Source organism: Molothrus aeneus, chromosome 11, assembly GCF_037042795.1.
Source record: "Molothrus aeneus isolate 106 chromosome 11, BPBGC_Maene_1.0, whole genome shotgun sequence".
In the NCBI taxonomy this organism is placed as follows: domain Eukaryota; kingdom Metazoa; phylum Chordata; class Aves; order Passeriformes; family Icteridae; genus Molothrus; species Molothrus aeneus.
The window spans coordinates 14,589,830-14,615,978 of record NC_089656.1 but is presented as its reverse complement, the minus strand read 5'-3'; the positions used below and the strand labels follow the sequence as shown (position 1 = coordinate 14,615,978).

General features: G+C 45.2%; 1 protein-coding gene across 3 annotated transcripts in view; it reads left to right on the top strand.

Annotated features, from left to right (window-relative positions):
- RANBP10 (RAN binding protein 10) overlaps positions 1-26,149 on the top strand; it is a 63,253-nt gene that overhangs the window by 24,237 nt on the left and 12,867 nt on the right. For all 3 annotated transcript variants that reach the window (XM_066557247.1, XM_066557250.1, XM_066557248.1), the window contains exons 4-7: positions 9,911-10,078; positions 17,341-17,363; positions 23,009-23,193; positions 24,817-24,929. In XM_066557247.1, coding sequence (XP_066413344.1) covers positions 9,911-10,078; positions 17,341-17,363; positions 23,009-23,193; positions 24,817-24,929 — 489 coding nt within the window. The remainder of the gene's footprint in view (positions 1-9,910; positions 10,079-17,340; positions 17,364-23,008; positions 23,194-24,816; positions 24,930-26,149) is intronic.

Here is a 26,149-nt window from a genome sequence, read left to right as displayed (position 1 = left end):
TTTATAGGAAAGTGTTGGGTTTCTTTCCTCTCTTTTTTTCCTTTTGTCTGTTCAGTTAGACTGGCTTTGGGCACCCAGACTTCAGGTTTGACTGGAGGAGCACACTGAGGCTCCAGCTGAGCTCTCAGAGCTGTGCCTCACCCAGAAGTACTTGGGAAAGTGCTTTGCCATTAAAGTTGAACAAAACTATCCATCACTATTTCAAGACAGTAATCCTGGCCTTGGAAAATAATCAAAGAAAGTGTTCCCAGTGGCCATTAAGGGCTCAGGCATCAGTGTGGGTATGTGATTCTTAGTGCTGGCCTGCACTTCTCCATGCCCTGATTTCTGTGCTGTGTCTCTTTCCGAGCTGGGCTGGCCTCTTCAGAGGTTCTGTGCTCTGTCCTCCTGCACCATGTTCCCAGAGATGTGTGGTATGGCTGTGCTGCAGCCTTTGCATGGGTTCTCTGTCATCCAGCAGGTTGTGATGGTTGTGTGCCATGGGAAAGCAGAGTTTCCAAAGCAGGGCAGAGATGGCATTGCACAGTGGGGTTTGGGGTTTGGTCTTCACCCCTGCCACAGGTTGCATCTCCAGTTGTAGCACAGATTATGGAAAATCCAGGTATTTTAGTGACAGCTAAGAGTTGATTGGCACTTTAGAGACAGCAGTTTAGCTGTCAACACAAGTTGTAATGACAGAACTGCTTGTTCTTCAGATTAAAACAAATTCTTTAATGTGGCTGTACCTATTATTTTGGATAAAAGGTGGCATCAACACAGAGCTCAGTCTCACTACAACTCAAACTGCTGGGTAGCAGCTGTTTCCACTGATGGATAAATATGATCCTCTTCAGAAAACCCTGTTGCTTCACCTTGATTAATATGGAAAGCATTTAAGAAACCTCAGTTTAGAATCTAGAAGTCTTAGTTGCAACATCTTAACATCAGGAGGTGTGCTTCTTCTGGAAGACTTCTCTCTCCATAGTGTCTTGTATTTAGATAAGTGGGGTTTTGTTTGTAATTTTCTTAGCTCATTAAATACCATTTTAGGGATTGTTTTTACTAGTAACTGCACATGAACCCCCTGCATTCTGCAGTGATCTCTAACATTTCTTTTGGCTGAGTCACTAAACTGTCCTGCCTTGATGTCTCTGTAGAGTGACTCTTGCCCATCACCTTGCACGACTTTGCTGGAAGTGTCTTAATATATTATAAAGGTGTTCTTGCCCCTCAGCTGAAGGTTGAAAAGTTGGCCCATAAATGAACATGTGAATTATTTAGTATGATGAGATTTGAAGCTGTATATGTGATAATCTTTTGATTGTTGTTCCTTACCCCTTCCACTAAATTGATACATGGAAATGTTCCTCCTCTGACTCTTTTCCCCCATCCCTGTCCTGCATCATTGTGTACCCCTGCCCTGTGTCCCACCCCCTCCACTGTGGTGTGCCAGGGAATATGGTGGATATAATAGAGCAGGGGTGACCTGATCATGTTGGAGAACGTTTCCTTTGTTTGCAGAAACAGCCTGTTCTGTGGCTGTGGTCTTCACAGGGCTGTAAATGCCTTCAAGCACATCTTGACCTCTCTGGTGTAGGGAAACCCAGATCATGTTCTGACTCTGGCAGAAGATGGAACCATCAAGCTTGTAAGTTAGGAGGACTTGCCATCTTGATTCAGATTATTTTTATCTTGATTACTGTATTCTGTGCTGTGGTGCATGCTAAGTAATAGTGAAATGGACTCCTTACAAATTTCTGGGGCTGATGGAACAGACCTTTCCTGTTGAAAAGGTATTGCCTGTGTTGCAGCTGTCCAGAGCCTTCTGGTTTTGGTTTTTTTCTTTATGAGTCAGTGGGTAGTGCCACTTTATATAATGGTGTAGACTGTGGTTTGATGTTTTTTTGAAGGCTAGTTAACATGCAGTGAGTGGTTGTTAATGGTAGGACTTTCTGATCTGGTCTAAAAATCACTGTGCCAGATCAATATTGTGAAAAATTGAATTGTACAGTGCTGCTCTGCTTGTTGTCTCCATGGTGGATCAGGCAATGCTTGTTAGCACCCACATTCTGCTCAATCTCTCAGACTCTTGAGTCATACTGATTTTTGGGTCACTGTGTCCTTTTCTTCCTGCTTTCTGTTAATATGAGAGAGATGTTATGATTCCTTTTTTTTCTTTTTTTCCTCTCCTTGGATTCTTGCCACACAAGTCTTGCTGTGAGGATTTGGACTGAATTTTGTCTCTTTTGCAGTTGCAAGTACTTTATTAAAAAACATGGACTAGCTTCTGAGCAAAAGCTGCAGCCAGGCCTGCCAAGAGTCCTGCACTCTCTGATGAGCATCATCTGCTGTGTCTGTGCAGGGGCCAGGCTGACTCTGCTTCATCTGCTGGGACCTGGGGTGAGAGGGAGGCCATGAGCAGCAGTGCCTGGCTGAGGTGTGTGTAATGCTGTGCTGCATTGCTCCATGGCCCTGGACAGGATTCAGTGGGATACTGCAAAGGCTATGGACCTGAACCCATCCAGCCCCTGCTTAGGGAAGTTTGTGCTCCATGGGGTAAAGTGGTTTTATTCTCTGTACAAGCATTGGTCCTGTAGTGCAAGGTTTGGTCTTCTACTGCATTCAGTCATTTTGCCACCTTGTAGAAGAAAGAGAAGCTGGTTGGGGATGTTTCTAGCTAGGGCTTCCTCATATCCCTGGGTAAGTGGGTTTTAGGGTCTCTCTCTTTTTTTTTTTTTTTACCCTTGACATGTTCTGGGCAGATGTCCAGGCCCTTGAAGTTGTGCCAGGGAGATGCTGTAATGTGTTGAGCACGCTGTTCCCTGCTCCTATTCCTGTCCTGCAGTTGGTGTTGTGGCTGTACCTAGACAGGTGCTCATGCCAGGGCCTCCCCTGTGCCCACATCCCCAGCTCTGTAACAGAGGTTGCTGTGGCCACTGAGCAGCTGTTTTTGTAGGCTCATTATGGCAACAGAAAGATGTGTTACAGCACTAATAGTTGATTTGATTCTAAAGCATGATTGAATAAAGGAAAGCAAAGCAACTACCCTGCTCTCACCAAAACATGTGATGTGTATGCAGCTTCATAGGGCTTGGCATAAATGCTGTAAAACTGAGTGACAGCTGAGATGCTGTCTTCTCAAGCCCAGGCATTTGGTTTCTGAGGCTGTAGGAGCACCAGAGAGAGCTTGCTGAGCCTTCCCTTTGCTGGGGGTAAAGGCCTGTGTTGGACTGATGCACACCAGAGGCACATCCACTTGCAGAGCCAATCCACTGCAAGATGGAGTCATCAACAGAGGGTGGTTCTGCTTCTCCTGTGGTTCTGGCTCCTGTCCCATGTTTATGGTTGTCCTGTCCCTGCCTGGGAGTGCTCAGCCCAGGATGGTGTAGAACCAAGATCCAAGTTCTCTGTGCACCAGATTCCATCTGTTCAGCCTCTGTTGAATATTCCTTCCCCTCCCCTGACCTCATGCTCTGCTGCTGCCAGAGACCCATAGCTGGCTGAGCAATAGCAGCCTGCTCAGCACAATGCATGGAGAAGGCCCTGCCTCCAACTGGAAATTGGTCCAGCAGCAACTCTGGGCTCTGCTGCTGCCTCCACCCTCCACATCCCATTCCCCAAGCACTGGACAAGCAAAGTTTGTACATCTGTTTCTGTTGGACTTCGGATTCAATAAATCTTATAAAATAATTTTGTTTGGGTTATTTCAGTGTGTTGACACAAGTTCTTGTCCCTTTGCAGCTAGTGTTTGCACACCACTTGCCTTGGCATGGGCAGCTGTGGGAAGCTAGGATTGCTGGCCAGGGGAGTGGGAAGAGGAATGCCACAGGCAAAATACTGGACAATAGAATAGAGAAGGGAGAAAAATGAGAAGTGTTCCAAAATATGAAAGAGAGAAACTTTGGAAAGATTGTAGAGTGGTCACCGGGGTCTGTCCTGAAGAATAAGTCTCAAACTCTCCCATTAGTCATGATACAACAGACACAAACTCTATTTACAAATCTTCAGATTCTTTCTGAGGAACTTCCATCTGCCCTTCATATGCCCAAACATACTCCACCATTCCTTCCATCTTCAGATGCCCCAGGTATCCCTGACTGCAGGGAGGTTACCACTGAATGTGTGGTCAGCAAGGCCCTGCCCTTTGCAGCAGCTTCTGCACCCATGACTGTGAATGCTTGGGCTGAGTTGCAGTAGAATGTGTTTCTCCTTTGGAATGTTCATGGGCAGGGAATGGTCCATGTGTCAGTGACAGTTCATCTGTCTGCCAACATCTTCAGCCCAGCAAGTGCAGAGCAGGAAGAGTCTGACATGTCTGGCTATAACTCAGTGGAAAAGTGTATTTTCCATGATCACTGGGCCTTGTGTGTCAGTCTTTGGCATGTCATCAGAGGGGATCTCAGTACAGATCCCTCTGGGTGTTGGCTTCCCTGTTCCCTTGTGCCCAGTGGCAAGTTTGACATGTTTGAACCTTGATGCTCTGAGGGCTGTCATCACTTGGCTTTCTCCTCCACCCTGTGTGAACAAAGCATCAGGCCAGAAAAGGCACGGTGAAAATACTGCCCTGGTAACTTCCATCCATCCATCCATCCATCCATCCATCCATCCATCCATCCATCCATCCATCCATCCATCCATCCATCCATCCATCCATCCATCCATCCATCCATCCTCCACCTGATGCTCCACACTTTGAAGTTTGAGCAGCTTATCCAGGTCCTGCTTTACCTGGGTGTGTGATGCAGCCATGATGCCAGTTCTGCCCAGAGCCTACCAGCAGTTCTGTGTTCATTGCTGGGGCTCTTGAAGCAGAGAGCTGAATCACCATGTTATTTCTGTGGTGCTGAGATGGAAATGGTCACCCAGCTCAACAGAACCACCTCCCACTTGCTGCCTTCTGAGGCAGCAGAGTCTGATCTCGGGTACAGGAGTCAGGATCTGACCAAAGAGTCAAGAGCAAAGCAAGGCTGACATTGAGTGGGAAAGGTGGGATTGAGCAGGGACAGATGTAGGATAGTCAGGGACAGTAGTAGCACACTACATCTAACTCTGGTGCTTGCTTAAGGGTGAGTGTTTATCAGTTTATCCTGTAACTGTGTCCTGAAGTAACTCAAGTCCTTTCTGCCACGTGTCTGGCATTGCATAATTCTGATCTGTTTATCAAGCAGCAGCAATGGAACTTGCTGTTCATTTTTTTCCCCCTATGTGTTGGGATCAAGGTAGTCTGCCAAGAAGATCAGCATATCAACTTTTTCTTGTTAGCAGGCCAAACAGAGCTTCAGTTTGGTGTTGAGCATACAAAAATGTCCTCCCAGGCCCTACTCATGGTTTTTATTTTTCTTTCTTCCAGTTCTTTGATTGCACAATTGGAGCTATTTTGCATCTTGTTAGTCAATATATAGGTATATTTTGGATTTGGGTGTTGAAGAGCTCAATTCAAAGAGATGTAAATTTACCCTATTTTTGCTCAGTAGCTGCTGAAGTCCTACCTGTAGTGCTTGTGATTCTCTGTTTGCATGTTCAAAGTGCTGTCTCCAAAATGAGCTGTAGTGAGAACAGTCTTAGAGTCAGGACCTTGAGGTTCTGCTTTGACCACATGGGCCAGGTGGCCAAATCCTTTCTGTTCTCTGCCTGTCTCCCCTATTTAAAATGATTTTATGCTTTTAAAGAGAGGATGGGGAAGGGAAAGGAAAGAACTGTAAACTGGACCCTGCAGCCACTCTAGGTCGCTTGATTTCAGTCTATATTGTCCATCAGGAGTCCATGACCTGTGTTTTGTAAGAAAAAGTGCATTCTCCAATTTTGTCCAGATTTCTGAAATTTTGAGAGGAATCTGCACTTGCACTTGAGAATTTTTAGACTTGGCCACAACTGCACAGGGTGCTGAGTGTCCATTGCTCTAGACATGGCTATGACCAAGAGACCAAAATGAGATGCTCTTTAAACAGCATTGTTGGAATGAGCTACCAGTCACAAACTGCCAGTGTGTGGGTTCTCCCAGGGTTTTCTTAGGAGCAGCTGCCTGCCCCTCTCTGTCCTGGGATGGGCTGCTGGAGCTGCTGAGGATTGTGAGGATGAGGGTGGTGAGAGGTGCTGGGGGGAGCTGGGGGAGTGAGCTGAGGTGATGTGCCCTGACAGGGAGGTGCACATGAGAATCTGTGCAAAGGGAGCAGTGATGCATTTTGGAGTGATGACAATGACTTCATGGAAACATCAGGTCAGTGGTAAAAATGACAGTGAAGGGAAAATGCTAGGATTAACATGTAGAGGGTTTGGGAGCAGAGCAGAGAACAGCTGCAGCCTGCTTCCCTTCTCCATGGGGCATCTTCATCGCCGTTCTGACAGGCAGCACTAAATCCAGAGAAGGTTCAGATGATGATGGTCAGAAAAGCAGGAAATAGCTAAATAAATTAGGAGTCATCAGCCTGGAAAAGGGATCATTATGGGGGATTTTGCAGAGGTCTGCATACTGATGTATGTTATGGAGACACCAAATCCATTGTTTGTCATCCTCTCCTGTGCATGAATTACAGGATATATCCAAGGAGTAGGAGGCACGTTTTCATTGATTGCAGTTACTGTGTCAAACCCCTTCTTGCAGGGCACAGTGAATGATGTGAGTGTTTATATGTTCTTAATACAGGATTGAACAATTTAATGGAAACAAAATCCTTCCAGGAGTACTGAGTGAACAGAATCTCCATCTGGCTCAGTTTGTCTGTGCTCACAGGTGGCTGGAGAGTGGTAATGCTGTTCAGTCAGGGTGTGATACATGCACATCCTGTACTTCTCTTGTCTCACTTCTTGAAGAGCATCCTCTTCCAGGCTGACCCCTATCCCACAGGGACAGCTGTTGTAGGAGCATGTGGGTGTCACCTCCTCTGCCTTCCAGGTCACAGCAGTGACTTCTGCAGTACTTGAGTACAAGTGGCACAGAGGTTAAACTGTCAGGAGAATTGGCAGATGCAGCTGTGGGGGGGGATTTCAGGAAGTTCTGATTCAGTCCTTATTAAAACACTGCTGGATTTTGTAGAGGAAGAAGCTGTTGAGTCACTGGAGGCTCCGAGGGTGTCGTTGGAGTCCCAGAGGAGGTTGTAATATGCTGGACCCATTCCTAGGTGGCGATAGCAAATTGTTAATGATGCAGGAAAAGCCCAAGTTTTCAGGAAGTGTTTTGAGAAAAGTTGGAGTCTGTGTGTTCAAAATACATGTGGTGAGTTACTCCCCACTCTGCTGGTAATCCAGGATAATGCCAAATGCTTTCAATAGGGATACACTATTTAAATCAACCGGCCCTGAAAACTTTAACCTAGAAGTACCAGAAGTGCTGATTCTTGTTTTTAATTCAGATTATTAGGCAATTTCAGAAGGCTGGCTGAAACCGGCCAGTGCTGGAATTACCAGTATGCTACTGCCCTCATGTTTATTTTGGGCAGAATTTTAGGAATAGAGATCTGTTTTTTATTAATAAATAACTTAAGGTTAGGCATAGGATTAATGCCACTCAGTTTATGTTTACAGTGAGTACAGTAAGTTCACTCAAACAACTCTGGTTTGCTGTTTAAGATGACCATGGTGATGTGATAAGGCTGACAGGGTAGATTTAAAGCCCCTAGTGTGGTGCCAGGTCCAGGTTCAGCACTACACAACATTTGAGTTGAAAAAGTAAATTCTCTGTTACATCAGCAAAGTGCTGGGTGAGCAAATTTCCTTAACTGGTTATGTTAGTGGTTTTGTGGGGAGAATAAGATTCAAAACAAGCTTTTTCCAAGCATTGTTGCTGCATGTACCACGTTTGTCATTGTCTTCACGGTCTTTATTCAGTCACTTTTCACTGGAGTTCCCCACCACCATTGGTGCTACAGCAAGAACTGACACTGTGAAGCCCAAGTCATAAAGGAACAGGAGGAGGGTTTTTTCAGTAGGATCAGCTGTGATCTGTAGGTAATGAAACCTTCATTTCTCACACTGCAGAACCAGTAATGTCGGCATTGGCCCAAGCATTTAGTGAGCTCGTCCTCATGGTGGGACACGCTGTTGTATTTCTTATGGGAGCTTCCCCAGTGCATGATGTGTGAGCACTTCACTGCTTAGATGCAGCTGATGGCGGATTCTTGGTAGGTGCTTTGTAGTGCCAGAAATGTTTTGTATGCAGAAGATCTAGAAGTGTGTATTTGGATTGTATTATGAGTACATTAAGAGATTAATTGATTTAAGTTACCATCTGAATTATAACTTCTCAACAGCTCCATTGGAGAAGTTCTGAATTGACACTCATGTAACAGGTCTGGTTTTGGGAAGACTAAAATAATACATCAGTGATGGCAACAGAGCAAATAAAAGGGATAGTGGAAAGGAGCCACAGTTTTTAAAATTCAAAAATATTTCAATGATATTTTTACTGGATGGAGTCTTAGCAGTGAAAGTTTGATAACAGACTCTAGAGCCCCTATCACTTCCTCCTTTGTTTTGGCAAGTCAGTTTGGCATTGTTTTTGTGCTTGCTGAGGGTGCTGCCTGTGCTGTTGTCCCTGTCTCTCATGAAGATTTGAAACAGGACTGGTGCTACTGTCAGCAGCTTGTTTGGAGCTGATCCGAGGGAAGACAGAGCTGACTCTTGGGACATCTCAGTCTGTTCCTGTTGGATGTGTGGGACTACATAAAGGAAATTACTCACCATTTCTAGACTAGAATTTGCTGGGAGTCCTTCTTGCCTTTCCCTCCCAAAGTTTGCTCTGAGGTCCAAAATCTTGGACTGTGGCATGTTTCAGTCTTGCTTCATTCCCTGACTTTCCCACTGGCATTCATTTGGTGTGGTACAATAAACAGGGCCTTAGACATGCACTGACTGTTTTGTGCTTTTCTGAGAAGCCCTGAGCATGTGAGTGCTGATGCCTCGGTGTTGTAGCACTGTTTTACAAGATTGAATTTCTAGTGCCCTCATCTTGTTGTTGGTTTTGGAGGAAAATCCGGGCTCACAGAAGTGCTCCAGCCCACCTTCACAGGGCTCTGCTCTGTAGTTCTCAGGGTGCTCAGTCTTTTTGTGCCTCATTGCAGGATGTGCATTTCCTGCACAGTCTCTGTGTTTCTTACACAGTCCCTTTGCCAGAGCCATCACTCCACATTTAACAGAATCTGCACCACCCTTGGGTGTATAAGGTCAGAGGATGGCCAAAGCACCTTCTTTGCTTCCCTAAAGATCCAGCCATATCCATATAATACACAGGTGTCTGTATTTAATGTTATATCACTTTCTGGAAGAACTCTGTCTCTCTGTGAGATGTGGCTTTGATTGTGCCATTCAGAAGAATGATCAAAATGAAATTACTGGGATATATAGAAAAGAACAAGTGGGCAGGGTGCAGCTGTAACCCTTAGCACAATGTTACTGGCAGAAGAAATAAAATATATTAATATTAGAACAGACCACTTTGCATTGAACTCCCCTTTGACATTTGAGGGTTGTGTTTTAAGTTGTCTGCAGAATAGGAAATTATGTATCCCAATGGAAACAGAAATCCTTATCAACTCTTGGAATGGAAATTAAGATTTGAGGATGCAAAAATTGCCTCTCTCCATTTGGTGCACCTGTGACATTGCTTACAGACAAAGCTGAAACTGTCTGAGAATTATTTTCTTAAATGCTTTTGTGGGAAGAATTTGGTTTTGAGAAACACAAGTGTTTTACAAAAGTTTGTTTCACCTCAGGCAAGATAAAAGAGAAATGTGTTGAAATGCAAATTATCTGTTCTGATTAAAGACCATTATTTTTTTTTCAGTTACTGGTATGTGAAAATTAATATTGGAATGAATCAGGAGTGGCAATCAAATTTTAAAAGTCCCACAGCAAATGGTGTCCTGAGAGTTATAGTAGTTCCATGTGGTTCTGCTGAACTGGCTTCACTGCTGTCCTGTCCTTTTGCCTTTTGCAGGATGGGATAAACATTCTTATGGGTACCATGGAGATGATGGGCACTCCTTCTGTTCCTCGGGGACAGGGCAGCCCTATGGCCCCACATTCACCACTGGAGATGTGATTGGCTGCTGTGTCAACCTCATCAACAACACCTGCTTCTACACAAAAAATGGCCACAGTTTAGGTAAGTGAAGGTGTTCTCAGGAGAGGGATGCTCCAGCCCTGCTCTTGCTGCTGTTTAATACTTTGCTGTATTGTAAATCTTGTCCCACACCTGTGAGTAAGGTTAAAATGGCAAAGCAAAAGAGCACTCAGCAGCTGTCAGCAGTTGTAAATTGGCTCCAAGACAGAAATGCTTCCAGCAGGTAAAATGGTTTCCATGCTGCTCAGTTTGTTTAGATATAATAGAATTTCATCCACAGCTTCTTCTGCTTTCCTCTGCTACTGCACAGTAAGTGGGAGGTTGGATAAGATGTCTAATGGCTGGACAAGAGGGAAAGAAAGAAAAAAGTGGGAAGTTTAATTAGTGTTTTGTTCAACTACCTACAAAGGCATGGAATTGGTGTCTTCATTTTTGAAGGGACTTGTCCATCTGAAAGCCTCAACACATTGGTCTGAGCATTCCCAAAGCCAGACATTATTTCAGCACAAGAAAGGTCTGACTTAAGCATTGAGATACAATGTGGTTCATTCCACACTTGTTTCAGTAACTGTCTTAAAGGACTGAAACTTTTGCCCAAATTAATACCTCAGATGTTTTCCAGGCATCTGTCATATCTTATTTGTCTAAAGTAGAAATTTTTGGCCATTTCCCCCTAAAACACAACTTCCTTGGATGACATGTTCTCCACTCCACGAGATAAATTCTTGTCTTTTTTTTTTAACACATAAGATGTGCAGTTTTTGTAGTTTCATCTCACTTTTTGTACTGGGATTCATTTGATTTGGCAGGGAGGGATGAGCACTCCTTTCCTTTGCTTCTCCTTGCTGTGTCAATTCTACTTCGTTGAATTCAAGATCAAATTGGTAGAAAAATACCAAAAATACCCTGCTTAAAACACTTAAGAGAGCAAAGATGTTTTGAGTTGCTGGCTGGGCTGAAGGAAGGAGTGGGATTGGAGTGCAGTGTGTGCCTGGAGAGTACAGGATTTCTGGTGAGCTCTTGGGAAAAGTACTGGGCTCCCCAGTTTTAGAGAGAGATGGACTTAATGGAGAGAGTCCAGCAAAGGGCTGTCAAGCTGATGGAGGGTTTGGAGCATCTGTCCTAGGAGGAAAGGCTGGGGGAGCTGGGCTTGTTCAGGCTGCCCATGTCAGTCCAGTACTGGTAAGACAAGTAGAGGCTTGAAAGCAACAGCTGATGCTGTAAAGCAGGAGCTTTTGATTAGTAGTGACACAAGATAAAACAAGAGCAACTGAGGTAATGAAATAGTTAAAAAGATTTCACAAAATCTTTTTTTTAGTTGCTGTCCTTGATTTTTAGCCTGTATTTCCCTGTAGTGGTTTGTGCTGTGCTCCTCTGGATGTTTTCTGTTGTTTAAGTGGGTGGTTTTCCAGCTTCACTGTTTTTCACCCTGATGATGCTTTTACTCCTCATCATAACAAAAGTGTGAGAGTCAGGAGGAGGCCAGATCTTCTATTTAATGAATGCAAGTTTGTTCATTTGGGATTTAATTTCTTTTTAATGACCAGAGTCTCCACAGTATAATCTGTATCAGCTGAAAAGTTGCTGCTTTCTCCTTCTCTATTTTGTACCCAGGCCTGTGTTGTGCCTGGGTCTCTGGGCAGATGAAGCCAAATAAAGAGCTCAGTTCAGTAACTTCTGTGTCACCTTTTGTCATTACCACCCTCTGATTCTTTGACTTGTGTCCTTGCTCAGAGATTTGTTTGGTTTGGGACATTCCGAGTTCTTTACAGCAGAGAAGTTATGTAGTCTTCCTTTCTGAAACTGAAGTGTTCCTTTTCCTTCAAAGATGGGGCTTTTTTGGATGGAAAGCTTGTGTTTTTCTAATCTGACATTGAATGACCCCTTGAGGAACAGCCTACCCCTGAATAATGCCAGTGGGAAGAAACAGAAAAGGTAACAGAAAGTTACCATGCTTAAAGCAGCATTAGGTGTAAGCATTGCTGTCCCCTGGGTGTCCTCTTGAGCTCTTTGGGTGTACAAGACATGAACTGTGTGAGAAAAGGACAGGTAGGAGCCTCTCCTTAGTATTCCCAGTTGGCTCCTGTGTGTAGCAGCTTTTCTTTGAGCTGGAGTGGCACAATGGTTGTACTGGGGGAGGAGAGATGGTGTGGTTAGAGGAGACAGGGGTGGAAGTGCAGAAGGGAGCAGCAGAGCTCGGGCCTTGCTGGGTGACCCCACAAAAGCTGCAGGAACATTTTACTGCCTTTTACAAAAGCAGAATGAAAACCTTATCTGAGGAGGCTGTTGGTCAGGGCCAGCAGTGTCTGCTTGTGTCACTGATAAATAAACAGCATCCAGAAATGCTCAGTGCAGTGCTGAGGAGAGGAGCCCTTGGCAGGGGTCGCACAGCTCCTCGTGGGCACAGAGCAGAGGTGAAGAGGGGGTCAGACAGGTGTCAGCAGAGGAACCAAGGCCAGATGGAGGCAGGAGCAATGATTTGTTTGAAAGTCAGAATGTCTTCTTCCCTGAAAGAAGCAGCTCCTTGAAGGTCTTGAACTTCCATGATATCTAGTGCTAACCTGAGAATCTCTTTTCTGTGTTGTGTAAACCCAGGGTTTACCAGGAAGGGGTGAATGTGTGTTTTCCTAGGTGTTCCCTGACATGAAGCTGTGGAAGCCATGTGTGTCTCCTCTAGGAGATGAGGTATTTGTGTAATCCTACTGCAGATGCCAAGAATATTCATGAGGCTAATCAGCCCCTTTGTGAGGCCAGTTAGCTTGAGAGCAGGGTTTCAGAGTTTGAATTTGTCTTTCTTTTGGTGGAATTACTGTAGCTTTGTCTTTCTAATTCACTCTTCACCATTTAAGTCCTCTCCTTTTCATCTATTAATTAGACATCCCCCCTTTTTTTTCCTTGCAATTTCTTCTGTTGCTTAACTATTATCTTCCATTGTCTCCATACTTTTTCATTTAATCAGATCCATCAGGAGCACTGTATAAGAACTGTTTTCTTGGCCATCACAAATTCTGGATGTTCTGGTTGGAGCTAAGTCTTGAACTTTATTTGGAGACGTCACATGAAAACTGTTTGACATCGTATGTAGTCTTAATTCTCTGTTCTGGAAAATGTCTTGAATGTCTTCTGGCTGCTGATGAAACACTTTTGACAAGTTCTGAGCAGAGTCCTGGCAGTAAAAAACATAGTGAGATGTGGCTAGAAGTGTGATGAGAGTGAATTTGGAGAGAAACAGGGAGAAATGTTGGGGCACCAGCCATTAAGCAGAAAGTCTTGGACCAGGACATGAGGAGGAAATGTAACTGCTGCAGGTCTCTGGGTTTAAGTGGATGAGTTTGCTCAGGGACTAATGTAGGAGTGTCTCAGATCTCAGACTTTGACAGCAGACCAAGGTAAATGGAGCAGCATGGCTATAAAAAGAGCATGCAACCCTCTGAAGTCTTGGCATAGAAAACTTCCTGTAGTTTGAGTTCTCGTGCAGGCTCTTGGAAAGACCAAGTTAACCTAAAAAGTAAAATATCCATTCTGCAGCCAGTTTAGGGACTAGGGGGAACATTGGGAGTAATGCAGAAACCTGTTGTGAGAGACATGCAGGTGTCAGTCCCAGATTTAATAGGTTTGACCCCAAGGCTTCAAATGAAGTTTGTGGACAGCAAGAGCATTGGGATGTTCAAAACAAGGCTTCAGATCAATCAGATTTAAAACCACAGAATCCTGGAGTGGTGTGGGTTGGAAGGGACCTTTAAAATCATGTTGTTCCAACCCTTCTGCTGTGGGCAGAGACACCTTCCACGAGACCAGGTTGCACAGGGCCCCATCCACCTTGGCCTTGAACACTTCCAGGGATGGGGCAGCCACAGATTCTCTGGACAACCTGTGCCAGGGCCTCACCACCCTCATTCCCTACCAAAATGAACAGAAAATACCAGACTTGGCCACAGCCTTGTTCTGTGTATGAGCAGTTTTACCCAGTGGCCTCACTGGAGGATCTATTTCCAAGGGCATGTAGAGCTGTGTGGGTTTGACAGTGCTTCTCCTCAGCAGCACGTTGGAGAAGTATTCAAGTATTTTCCTGGGCTGGCATTTCCTGGTCTGCTCTTTAGGATGCCCACACTGCTGAAGGAGTTGTGTTCATTGCAATCCACCAGCAGTGCTTAAGGATTCCCTGGATCACAGTTCCCTAGACAGATGCTGGAGGGGTTCCCTGCTGTGCAGGCAGTGCTGTGGCTGAGTACCCAATGTACATTTTCTTGTGCAAATTGAATTCTGTAAGTGGTCAGGTGTGAGGCAAAAAGGATGATTGGTGCTGGCTGGAGAGCAGAGATGGGCTGGAAGGTCCATAAACATTCTGTGCATGGGGTCACGTGTAAGTGCAGTCATGGAAGGTGGAAGTCCTTTGTTTGGTTGGCAGGTGAAAATGTCAATCACATTGTGCCCTAGCACTGAACCTTCATTTAATGTCTTTATGTCACTGCTCTTCACATACTTGCTCTTGCTTCCTGACCTCTTGGTTTGTCCAGTCCTTAAGTTTTTAAGGTTGTGGTTTTAAACTGGATCCAGGCTTTGGAGGGACTGCAGAGAAAGAAAACAGTTTCACATTCAAGCTGTGAATATTTCACTTTCTGCTGTTGGTTTTCCTGATCCAGGTGTGTAGCAGTGCAGGTGCAGAAACTCTGAGCAGACATGTCTGTGCAACAGACCAAGTGCTGTCTGCATAAAGCATTTTATTAGTCTGAGTTACATAACAGTATGTGGAAAACATGCATTTGTCTCATTGTAAAGGCAATGTAATATGTTTATTTATAGAATCATAGCATTATTTTCTCTGGGAGGGATCTCTGGAGGTCAAGCATCCAACACCCTGCTGAAAGTAGGCCCAAACTAAATCATGTTACTCAGAAACTCATTAAGTTTTTACTGTCTTTAAGAATGGAGATCATCTGGGAGCTTTTCTGGTCCTGATTCAGTCTTTGACCAAAATTCATACTGAATTTTTCTCATTAGAATTTCCCATGTTGCAGCTTGTCTGTGTTGCCTCCTGTCTCCTGCCCCCATGCATCTCTGAGAAAAGCCTTTTTTACACCCTCCTATATGACAGCTGTAGGCAGCAATAGGTGTCTGCCCTAAAGCTTTTGAGACTGAACAGAGACTTTTCCCTTAGCCTGTCTTTGTCTTGCTGGCCTCTGCTGGACTCACTCCAGTCTCACTGTGTCCTGTGTTGGGGAGCCCTAAAGAGAGCATCATAACTGGAGTGTACACTCACCAGTGTTGGAAAAGAAGGGAGAAATCCCATCCTTTAACCTACACTCTCACTAATACACTCAGGATGTGGTTGATGTCCTTTGCTGCAAGGACCCACTGCTGGCTCCTGCTCTGCTTTTTGCCCAGCAGGACCCTGAGTCTTTCCTGCTTTCTCTCCAGTCAGCCTCATCCTGTCCTCCTTCCTGGGACTATCACAGCCTGGTGGCAGGGCTCTTAGGTTGCTTTTGTTGAGATTTGGGAGGCTTGTGCTGGATCATTTCTCCAGCTACAGCACTGTGCCCTCCAGCCTCCACTCTGCTGTTTGGTGGCAGCTGTGAGCCTGCTGGGAGCACACTGTGTCCCATTGTCCAGGTCATTGGTGAAGACAGGGACCTGTGTTGGCCCTGCCATGGATCCCTGAGGGACAACTCTTGCACTTTGAGCTGCTGATCACAACTCTTCCATCCTGACAGTTCAGGCAATTTTCCACCCACCTTGTCCATTCAAAAACCAAGTGCTTGTCCAGGTGCTGGAAGCAGCTTCCAGCCACACAGATACACAAGCCTGGCCACCTTTGGCTCTCAGAGGTGCTGGGGCAGAGGAAGACTCCAGTGGACAGCAGGCTCAAGGAGATTGGCCTCATTCTGCCATAAGGGTAGGAAAACAAGCTTTCATCCACCTTTTCATCCAGCTGAGCAAAATAATTGCAAAGTGAAAAAAAGGTTTGAGTGAGAAACAATATCTGGGCAAGGTGACAAGGTGAGAGAAATAATTGCTGAATGTTTTCCTCAGCCACGTGTTCAACATCACCTGTGCTCACAATCTTTGGTTGGGTTGTAGAAAGGGTGCTCAATAAACAAGGTCCAAACTGCCAGGATGTTCATTAAACCATACTGTCTATCTGCCATGGTGTTAATTTGTCTTTATTTGCTGTTTATTTAGTAAAATATTCAGGATTTCTTTCTGAGCATTTGATTTAGGTCTGCGCTGTTTTGAATAGAAATTACTTGTTTCCTATCTTGATTCCTAAAACTGGTTTAAATTACCATTTCAGACTGATCTGGTAAGATTACATTGCAGCTCTGGGTTAAAATAGTCCTAAAATTAAAACCAGAGGGTGGTGTTCTCCTGCTTCTGCAGTCCTTCCAGTGCCAGGCAGAAGGGAAGGAGGAGAGGTGGGACGTGTGTGAGAACTGGGTGTCCTGGTGTGGGCACCAGCCTTGCTCTGGCTGGGGACAAGAAAGCATTCTTGGGAGCACACATGGGGAAAGCAGTGATGGCAGCAGTGTCCCCTGTGCTGCTGGTGAGGGTGACCCAAAGCCTGGGGGGCTCTGGCTGATCCATCTCCCTGTGCTGCTGGATCCCACCCGTGGCAGGAGAGGCCCCATCCTCTAACTGCACCTAAATCAGATACAGAGCTGTGCCTGGGCAACCTGCCTGTGGTGAGTGTTGTCTCCAGCCAAACCCTGTTAGCCATGCCAGGCAATGGCTGCCTCAGCTTAAATATCTCTTTTCTGATATGCCAGATGTAAATGAAAAGGGAAACCATACACGTTTTTTCCATCTTTTCTGTTTGGAGCTGTATCAGCTGAGTTGAGGATGAGGCTGTTCTTTGCACAGTTTCTCAGGTGCTCCTGGCTGCAGCTTCTAATGCCAAGTGCTGAATGTTCTTTCCTCTTCCTCTGGCTGATAAGAAGAAGCAGTTACAGCCTAAACCAAAGAAATTTTATACTAAAATTCTGTTTCTAACACCAAAGTGAGTCTTGAAAACTAATTCCTTCCTAGTAACAGGAGAAGCAAAGGAAAGAGGAGTTGCTTTTAGAAAACCAAATTTTTGGGAGAAATGTTGAAAACATTTAGGCTTTTTCATGAACCTCTCTCCAGATGCAAAATCTTGCAGAGGAGGGGACTGGGGAGGGAAGTTACTTGTAAATACATGAAGCAGTGAAATGCAGGGTCAGAGCTGGGATTTGAAATGCAGTAATGTTTAGTAGCATGTTAAGGATGTAGGCAAGCAGGGAAAAAATCCTTTGTCTTTTTAATTCTAATATTTTTTCCCCCCACAGGTATAGCCTTTACAGACCTCCCTGTAAGTACACCTATTTTCAGTATTTTAAGTAAGGATGCAAACAGAAGGGAGGGGGAAGAGTGTGGGGGTGTGATTTTTTTTTTTTCCTGTTTGATGCCCTGTTGAAAAAAACATGATAATACACATTATTACTGAATGATGTGGGTGCTCCTTTTTCTGCAACTTCAAAATCCTGTGACTGGGTTTGTGGGCTACTCACATGCCTCCTCTTATCCCTCACCACCTCTAAGAATTTGTTGCTCCTTCTCCTGGAATTAAAGGAAGGATGCAAACTTCATTACAGGTCATTGTCTTCCAAATGCACCTTTGACTCTGAGGAGGAGAACATGTGCATAGTTACACTGATGTCTAGTCAGATCTCACAAAAGCACAAGAAAATGTTCCCTCTTTTCTAGACCCAAGTGTTCCTGGACAAGGAGGATGTGTTCAGTGGAAAAAGGTAAACCCAGGTCAGGCATGCACCAACACATCCACTGCATCCATCTCATACACAGGACTTCTTGTCCCTAAGGTTGCACTCCTGTCTTTGTACTTAAATACTCCAAATTAATTTCCTCTGACAAACTTCTTCATTTTGATAACTTTTTTAGGCCTCCAAAGTGATAAATTTTCTTGGCTGACTTCGCTTTTGTGTGGAAGGAAATTTGCTTTGCTTTGTTCTGTACTTCCTGTCAAAAAATTTATCTTGTTCCTCTTAATTTTTGTGAGGAATAATGTCTAATACTCCCTCTTCACCTTTCCAATGGGATTTAGGGCTTTACAGATTTCTCCTGTATCCCAAATATAGCCTGCATTTAAATTGCAGTTATTTGATTGACCTTTTCACATCAGCTGTCAATACAGAGGAGAAAAGAAGCTTGATGGGGTCTTTTTACCTCTTAACTGTGGATGTGAGCAAGGATGGGAGACTTCTGCCTCCATATGGATCTAGGGCATCCCTCTACATATGCTAAATCACTCTGCTGCTCTGCTGGCAGCTTCCTGAGGGTGCCTACAGCTGACTTCAGCATTCTCTTTTCCAATATCCTTCCCTTGGATTACTGCATTCCCTTTTCCAGTATCCTTCCCTTGGATTACTGCATTCTTCCTTCACCCTTGCAGGTACCAATGTGTTCCATGTGCTCTTTTTGCTCCCTTGGCCCACGGATTATTGGTTGTTCCAAACAGTTCAGGATGCCAAACCCAAGATAGACTTTGGTTTAAAGTCTATCAGATATTTTAGAATTCTTGAGGCAGTAGAGAATATGAAGCTGATCACTTACAGGTTTCATTTTTTATAGTTCTCTGTTCCAGGCTCAAACACAATAATCCACTGATTATAAGGTAAAAAAAGAAAGTGTCCATTATAAAGTCTGTGTTCTTCACCTGCTAAAGCTGCAGTTCTGAAAATTTAAATGCAAACAGGAGTGGGAACAGCAAACTTACCTGGGTGACCCTTGAAGTGCTCTGGTTTGAGCAGCTCCACATGGAATTTTTGGCTCTGGTCCATTTCTCATTACTCACCCCTCCAGGGGGCCTTTAAGGGGAACTTTCCCTTGCATTACAGCCTGAGGGGTGGTGAAGCTGACTGGTAACACACATCAGTAAACCCCATTACTTCTGCAATTCTTAAGCTTAAATTTTAGGATTGGCATATCAGTGAGGTTACACAAGGAATTAAATTGACCCTTCAAAACATTGCCAGATTAGAAATAATTTCCTTGAAATGCTTGTTCCAAAATTCCCCTTCCAGAGGCAAATGGTGAAAGCAATATTTTGCAGAATTCACAATATTAGGAAGTTGAAATGGATAGTTTAATTTGAAAACCAGAGACACAGATGTTGAAACATACTTGCTTTGGCTTGTTTCAGTTTCCTCTAAAGGGTGTTTTCATTTGTACAAAAATACAGTGATAGGAAAAAACATTTTGGCTTAGCTCAGGCTGAAGTTAAAACCAAAATAACTGCTTGAAATAGGAGTGAATTCCCACAGAAGAAAAAGAGAGAGTTTCTTTTTTTTTTTTCCTTTTTTTTTCTTTTTTTGCCAGTTTAAGTCAGTGCTCCGGCCCAACTCTTATTTACACAAGCCTGGATCAGGTCTGTCCTGCCTGGAGGTTTGAAGGAATAATAGGAGATGAAAAAAACCAGAAGAGCTCAGGGTGGGATTGTAGGAGTGCAGAGGGACAAAGGGGTGAAAAACCAGGTCCAGATGAACAGTGGGGGTTGTGAGTAACATCAGGGCAGGAGGTGGGCCAGATGTCATGGGGAAGGTGTTCCTGAGGAACTTGGCAGGAAAAGCATCTCCTGGGTCAGTGGGCTCTGGGATTGTGTCTGCCTGCATCTGGCAGGGTGCTGGAGATACATGAGCTCCCCAACAGCTGCTAAGCAGAGAGAACACATCTCACATGGAAAACCGAATTTTACCTTAGAGATGATTTGAGAGATGTAGAGGGTAGGCAGCTTCTGCTCAAAGATGAACATAGCCAGAATTGGGGGGTTTGCTTCCAACTTCCAATTATTTTGGATGTCTGATTCCTGGCTTTGGAAGCCCTTGGGTTTAAGATACTGAGAAGATAAAAAGAAGTCTGAAGTATGGACTGTGGAAATATCTGATTCCTCATTAGAGATATTTCCATGTCAGCCAGTTTTGAAGGAATGGTGGGACTAAATGTAATTACAGCATTTTCCTCTGGTAGCTCTCCCTTTATCGTGCTGTATTTGCACATCTCTGACCCAGAGACTTCCTTGGTGTGGGAACAGGAAAGGAGATGTAGTGCATCACCAGTAATGCAGTCATCCTGATCTCTGTTTTCAATTTCCAGCCTGTATTTATAGATTCGTTTCTTCCCCTTGTTGCTTGAGGTTTGATAATTTCAAAGGTAGAGGAGGTTGGTCAGGTTCTTAACCAGATCAGTTTTGAAAATGAGAACAGAAATGCTGCAGTCGTTCTTGGAACCCATTCCAAGCCTAAATCATCCCCATCTCTGCAAAAGGGAAGAATGAATTGAAGGAATTTTCCAGATAATTGCAGGAATGCCCATGTCTCTTGCTATAGAGGAGGAGAGGGTCATCCTAGGTTTCTGATGGGGCCTAAGGAGGGAGGTCTGCCCCTCTACTGTTCTAATATCTGATGTGGGTTCAGCCCTGAGCAAGGCACTGCAGCCAGGCACCTTCCAGATTTCAGTTCCATACAAGTGTCCCTGTGCCTTGCCCAGTGTCCATTTCTGGCTCCACTGTTTGAGGGCAAAGTGGAAAAAACCCAACACCAAACAGTTCCTGAGTGGCACGAGAGAGAGAGAGTTCTCCCCCAGCCTGCAGACTCCCAGCACATGCTGGGAAGCAGAGAATTCGGGACGTTTGTGTCTGCTTTGCAAAGAGAGCAGTCATTGGTGCTGCACAGAAGCACCTGGAGAGGGAATGGAACATGCTTTTAAAAATGGGATTTTGGTGTGCACGAGTGTGCAAGAGTGTGAGCGGGTGTGCACGAGTGTGAGTGAGTGTGAGCGGGTGTGCACGAGTGTGAGCAGGTGTGCACGAGTGTGAGCGAGTGTGCACAAGTGCGTGGGTGTGCACAAGCGTGAGCGGGTGTGCGCGAGCGTGAGTGGGTGTGCGTGAGTGTGTGTGGGTGTGCACGAGTGTGAGCGGGTGTGCACGAGTGTGAGTGCGTGTGCATGAGTGTGCACGAGTGTGAGTGGGTGTGCATGAATGTGTGTGGGTGTGCACGAGTGTGAGCAGGTGTGCACAAGTGTGAGTGAGTGTGCGTGGGTGTGCACAAGTGTGAGCAGGTGTGCACAAGTGTGAGTGCGTGTGCATGTGTGTGCACGAGTGTGAGTGGGTGTGCATGAATGTGTGTGGGTGTGCACGAGTGTGAGCAGGTGTGCACAAGTGTGAGTGAGTGTGCATGGGTGTGCACGAGTGTGAGTGGGTGTGAGCGGGTGTGCGCGAGTGTGAGCGGGTGTGCACGAGTGTGAGTGCGTGTGCATGAGTGTGCACGAGTGTGAGTGGGTGTACATGAGTATGCACGAGCGTGAGTGGGTGTGCACGGGTGTGAGTGGGTGTGAGCGGGTGTGCGCGAGTGTGAGCGGGTGTGCACGAGTGTGAGTGCGTGTGCATGAGTGTGCACGAGTGTGAGTGGGTGTACATGAGTATGCACGAGCGTGAGTGGGTGTGCACGGGTGTGAGTGGGTGTGAGCGGGTGTGCGCGAGTGTGAGCGGGTGTGCACGAGTGTGAGTGCGTGTGCATGAGTGTGCACGAGTGTGAGTGGGTGTACATGAGTATGCACGAGCGTGAGTGGGTGTGCACGGGTGTGAGTGAGTGTGAGCAGGTGTGCACGAGTGTGCATGGGTGTGCACGAGTGTGAGTGGGTGTGCACGTGTGTGAGTGGGCGTGCACGAGTGTGCGAGAGTGTGAGTGCGTGTGCATGGGTGTGAGCAGATGTGCATGAGTGTGAGTAGGTGTGCGAGAGTGTGAGCAGGTGTGAGCAGTGTGCCCCAGTGTGAGCAGGTGTGCAGGGTGTGAGCAGTGTGTACAAGTGTGAGCAGGTGTGAGCAGTGTGCCCCAGTGTGAGCAGGTGTGCAGGGTGTGAGCAGTGTGTACAAGTGTGAGCAGGTGTGAGCAGTGTGCCCCAGTGTGAGCAGGTGTGCAGGGTGTGAGCAGTGTGTACAAGTGTGAGCAGTGTGCCCCAGTGTGAGCGTTCCGTTTGAATTCGTGACGTTCGTGGCCGTTTCACAAGCAGAGCTGCCATTTGTGCCGTGCGGCCGTACCCTGCCCGTGAATGGAGCGTGCTTCTGAAAAATGGCATCAGTGATGAGAACCAGGCATCCCTGGACCTTTTCTGATGCTGTTTCTCTTTTCCCAACATTTGAGTGGCCCCAGGGATTCCATTTGTATCCATAAGCTTATTCTTAATATAGCATGAATTCAGAGAACTTCTGATACACTTTGAACACCTATTTTTAATTAAATCATCCTTAAAAGTGAATTCATGGCTGAATTTTAGAGACACTTTCATGGTAGTAACCTTTTTGTTTTTCTCATGTCCTGTTGATGGGTCAAAGCTTCCATTTGGATCTGTAGACTTATTCTTAAAATGAAATTAATCTATCAGTAGTGTAATTTCTTGTGTGGATGTCTTGGGATCTCGGGATCATCAAAGACCTAACCTCAGAGCTCCACCACTGTCTGTTCCCTTTTCATCAGAGATGTACAAGACTGAGATCACGATTTCCAAGGAATAAAAGAGTTGAGTTGAAACAGGAGGGAATACACAGATCCATTGATTAAGATGATGCACCTATTATTATTATTAGCCATTATTATTAGCCATTATTATTTCTGTTGTTTTTATATTATCTGCTGGCTCTTGAAGCTTGGTAGAAATTGTAGAAAACTAAGCCAGAAGTGCCATCCACACAGAGCAGTCATGGCCTCGATCCCAGGCTGCTGGGGGATTGAACCCATTGTTCTGGTTTGATGCAATAACTTTTCATAAATGCACAATAAGTCACAGGATTTCTTGAGAAGTACCCAAAGGGCTGTTGCCTCTTCCAATTCCATTATATTTATTTCAGTTTAAAGAGCAACTTTTTGGTTTTACCAAACCACATACCTGGAACCAGGAGGAGAAAGCTGTGTTTAACACAGGTTTGTTTTTCTTCCTTCCCAGTCAAACCTCTACCCTACAGTGGGTCTCCAGACTCCAGGAGAGATCGTGGATGCCAACTTTGGGCAGCAGCCCTTTGTGTTTGACATTGAGGACTACATGAGGGAGTGGAGGGCGAAGATCCAGAGCACCATTAAGCGGTTTCCCATAGGAGACAGGCTGGGAGAGTGGCAAGCCATGCTGCAGAAGTAAGTCACTGCCTTGCTGTTCAGCTTCTTCCCTCTTGTTAGGCTTTAAATACTTCTTAAATGCTCATTTGTGCTCTCTTGTGGCAAAAGGGGCCACTCTGTGCATTTTGCTCAGATTGTTTTATCCTCTGTTGTATTGTTTAAGTCTTTCCTGTGTAGATTGCTGCTGTTTCTAATGTAAAAGATATGGGAGAAGTTTTCAGGTAAAGATTGCATGGAAGCTTGTAGGAATGGAAGGACATACATTTTGGGGTGATACATTGCAGGAGGGGGAAGACACCATAAACACTCCTAATGCAGGAGAAAAGCCAGTGTGTAAACCAGCTGAATTCAGAAATGAAAGAGCAAGAAACAACCTAAACCAAAGGCTTCCAAACCTAACTGGAAGCACAGTTATGGCACTTTATAAATTTATGAATATTGAAAGCACTTCTCATTGCAAAAAGGATTGAGTGGAACTTGATGAGAGCAGTTGGCAGGAGTTGTCAGAGGTCAGGAGTGTTATTGATGCTGCTATTTGCCTTCCAAAATAGGACCAAATTAGAGAGCCGGGACCTCCCTTAACAAGAGCTGTTGATTCTGCTGCAGTGGGACCAATTTATCCCTGTATTTGTTCCTTGTGTTCTCCAGAATTTTTTCTTCTGATGGGCACAGTGGGGTTGTCAGGGTCACCACTCTGGAGCTTGTCCTAGAGAGCTCTTGGACAGGAGCACTTGTATTTAAAACAACTTCCAAAAATTACACACCTGCCTGCAATGTTATGCCTAAGAATGATTGCTGACTCATAAAATACTTCTTTCTTGTGCTGAAAGTAGCCAAGTTGAGTGTGTGCTTTGAGCTCTGGCTTGATCAGATCAATGCCAGCTTCATCATGAGAAGCCTGTTTTGAGATTCATGAGAAGCTTTGAAATCCTGTTGCTGGCTTTTTAGATTTTGTTAAAATCCAGTGAGCATTAACATTGAGTCCCTGTGTCCTGGGAAGGCACAAGTGTGTTAGAAATGGTCTGTTCAGGAAGATGGTTTTGTTGTATTTGTTTTGTGACAGTGATACTCCTCCCTCCCCCAAGAATTTTAAAAATACAGCTTCAAAGAGTGTTAATGTTTTTAAAATCAATGCTGATAGTCACCAGATTGAAGTATCTGTGAATGTGCAGAATTCATAAGGAGATTGAACTACTAAAGATATAATTGCTGGCAAATAAGTGATGGAAGAAATTCAGGACTAGAATCTTTTCTTCTTTTTAAGATCTACTTGAAAACCATGAACCTCTCTGAGGTTCAGATTTATGTCTCTATAGGATGTCACTGGCAGTAACACAGTATTGAGTCCAAGTGACCCTTGGACAGCAGTCATAAATAAATACTGTATATGTGTTGAGATTCTTCATTTTTTTCCACTCTGTAAAGTGAATTTAGAGCCTCCCTCCTGTTTGCAGAGGACCAGGTGCCTATCTTGTAAATGCACACAGTTTAGACCCAGAAGTAGAACCTTGGTTATGTCCTAAGCAAGCTGAGTTTTTCAGTGAAATTGCAACTTCTGCTGTGTTGGTTTCTTTTTGCTCCAGTGTGGTGACTCTGTTTCACTTGTACCTTGTCATCTCTTTGTATTTTCTTTTTTTCTAGTATGGTTTCGTCATATTTGGTTCATCATGGGTACTGTTCAACAGCAACTGCTTTTGCCAGAGTCACAGACACAACAATCCAGGAAGAACAGACCTCAATAAAGAATAGACAAAGTAAGTGTCTCAGGTGTCACTCCTCAGGTGTGTTCTGTCTGGGACTCTGCAGAGGAGTGAATGCTGTGGAGGTCACTCCATGAGAGTACAGAGCTGTGCACAGCACTCTGCTGGCCTGGAGCAGAGCTTGGGAATCTCTGCTAGGAGCACTTTTCCCATCACCCCTGCCTGCTCTCCACCCTCTGCCTGGAGGACTGCCCTGTTCTTCCTGTCCCTGTCTGCTCTGCTTGGCCTTTACCTGAGCTGAGATCATTGTGCACCAGAGAACCCTTTGGGTGTGAGCTCCTCAGTGCAGGCTGGTGCAGCAGGGGCAGGTCCATCAGCATGGGCACAGGGACTCAGACACGTCCATTTAGTTTCACTGGAGCTCCCAGTTAAGGACTCTTCCAATCCCTCTGCACATTGTGATTTCAGGTAACTTTTACATGCTGAAGGGTTTTTAAATTCACAGCCAACGTGTAAGCTCACACTGGGTGAAGAATTTGTGCTCTGTGTCTGTTTTGGTTGCTGCTGTTTGCTCCCAAGTGGTTCATCTCTCAGCTGCTGGGGCTGTCAGCACTTTTGGTCCTGCAGAATAAGGCTTGCAGCTTTCTCCTGCTGTACCTTTTTTTTAAACTTTTCTATTCACAGGCTCAGCCTGCAGAGTGGCAGAACATTGGTGTGTTTTCTGCATTCTCCTGGCTGCTGAATACAGGCCACATGCCTGTCCATTTCCCTTCCCTTTGTGAGCTGCATCTCGTGTGACTGTCACGTACCAGAGCATTGTGCCCTTTGTGCCTTGCTCTCCATACATTCATGTGCTTAGCCAGCAGTCGGGGTCATCTGGGGACTCTGCTCTTAAATAACTTGCAGTTGCTGCCTGTTAGTGCTGATGGGCTTGGTGCTTTCCAGGTCATGCATTATGCAGCCCTGACCCCAGCAGTGCTCCCAGTGCTGGGGTTTAACTGGCAGAGCCTGACAGGAGGGAGACACACACACAAGGTGCTGCGGGCTCCTGTGGCTGAGGACAGGTGACAAGGCAGATGGAGGGAAGGAATACAGAGCCCTGAAGTTGGGGCTTGAATAAAAGGTGTGAGGAAAACACAGATGGGGAAACAAAAAGAGGGGGAAATGTAAAAGGGAATGACATCTGTGAGAGTTGCCAAACAAGGCAAAGCAGAGCTGTCAGAAGCAGCGAGACGAGAAAATGGACTTGCAAGAGACTGAAATGAGAGCTCTTG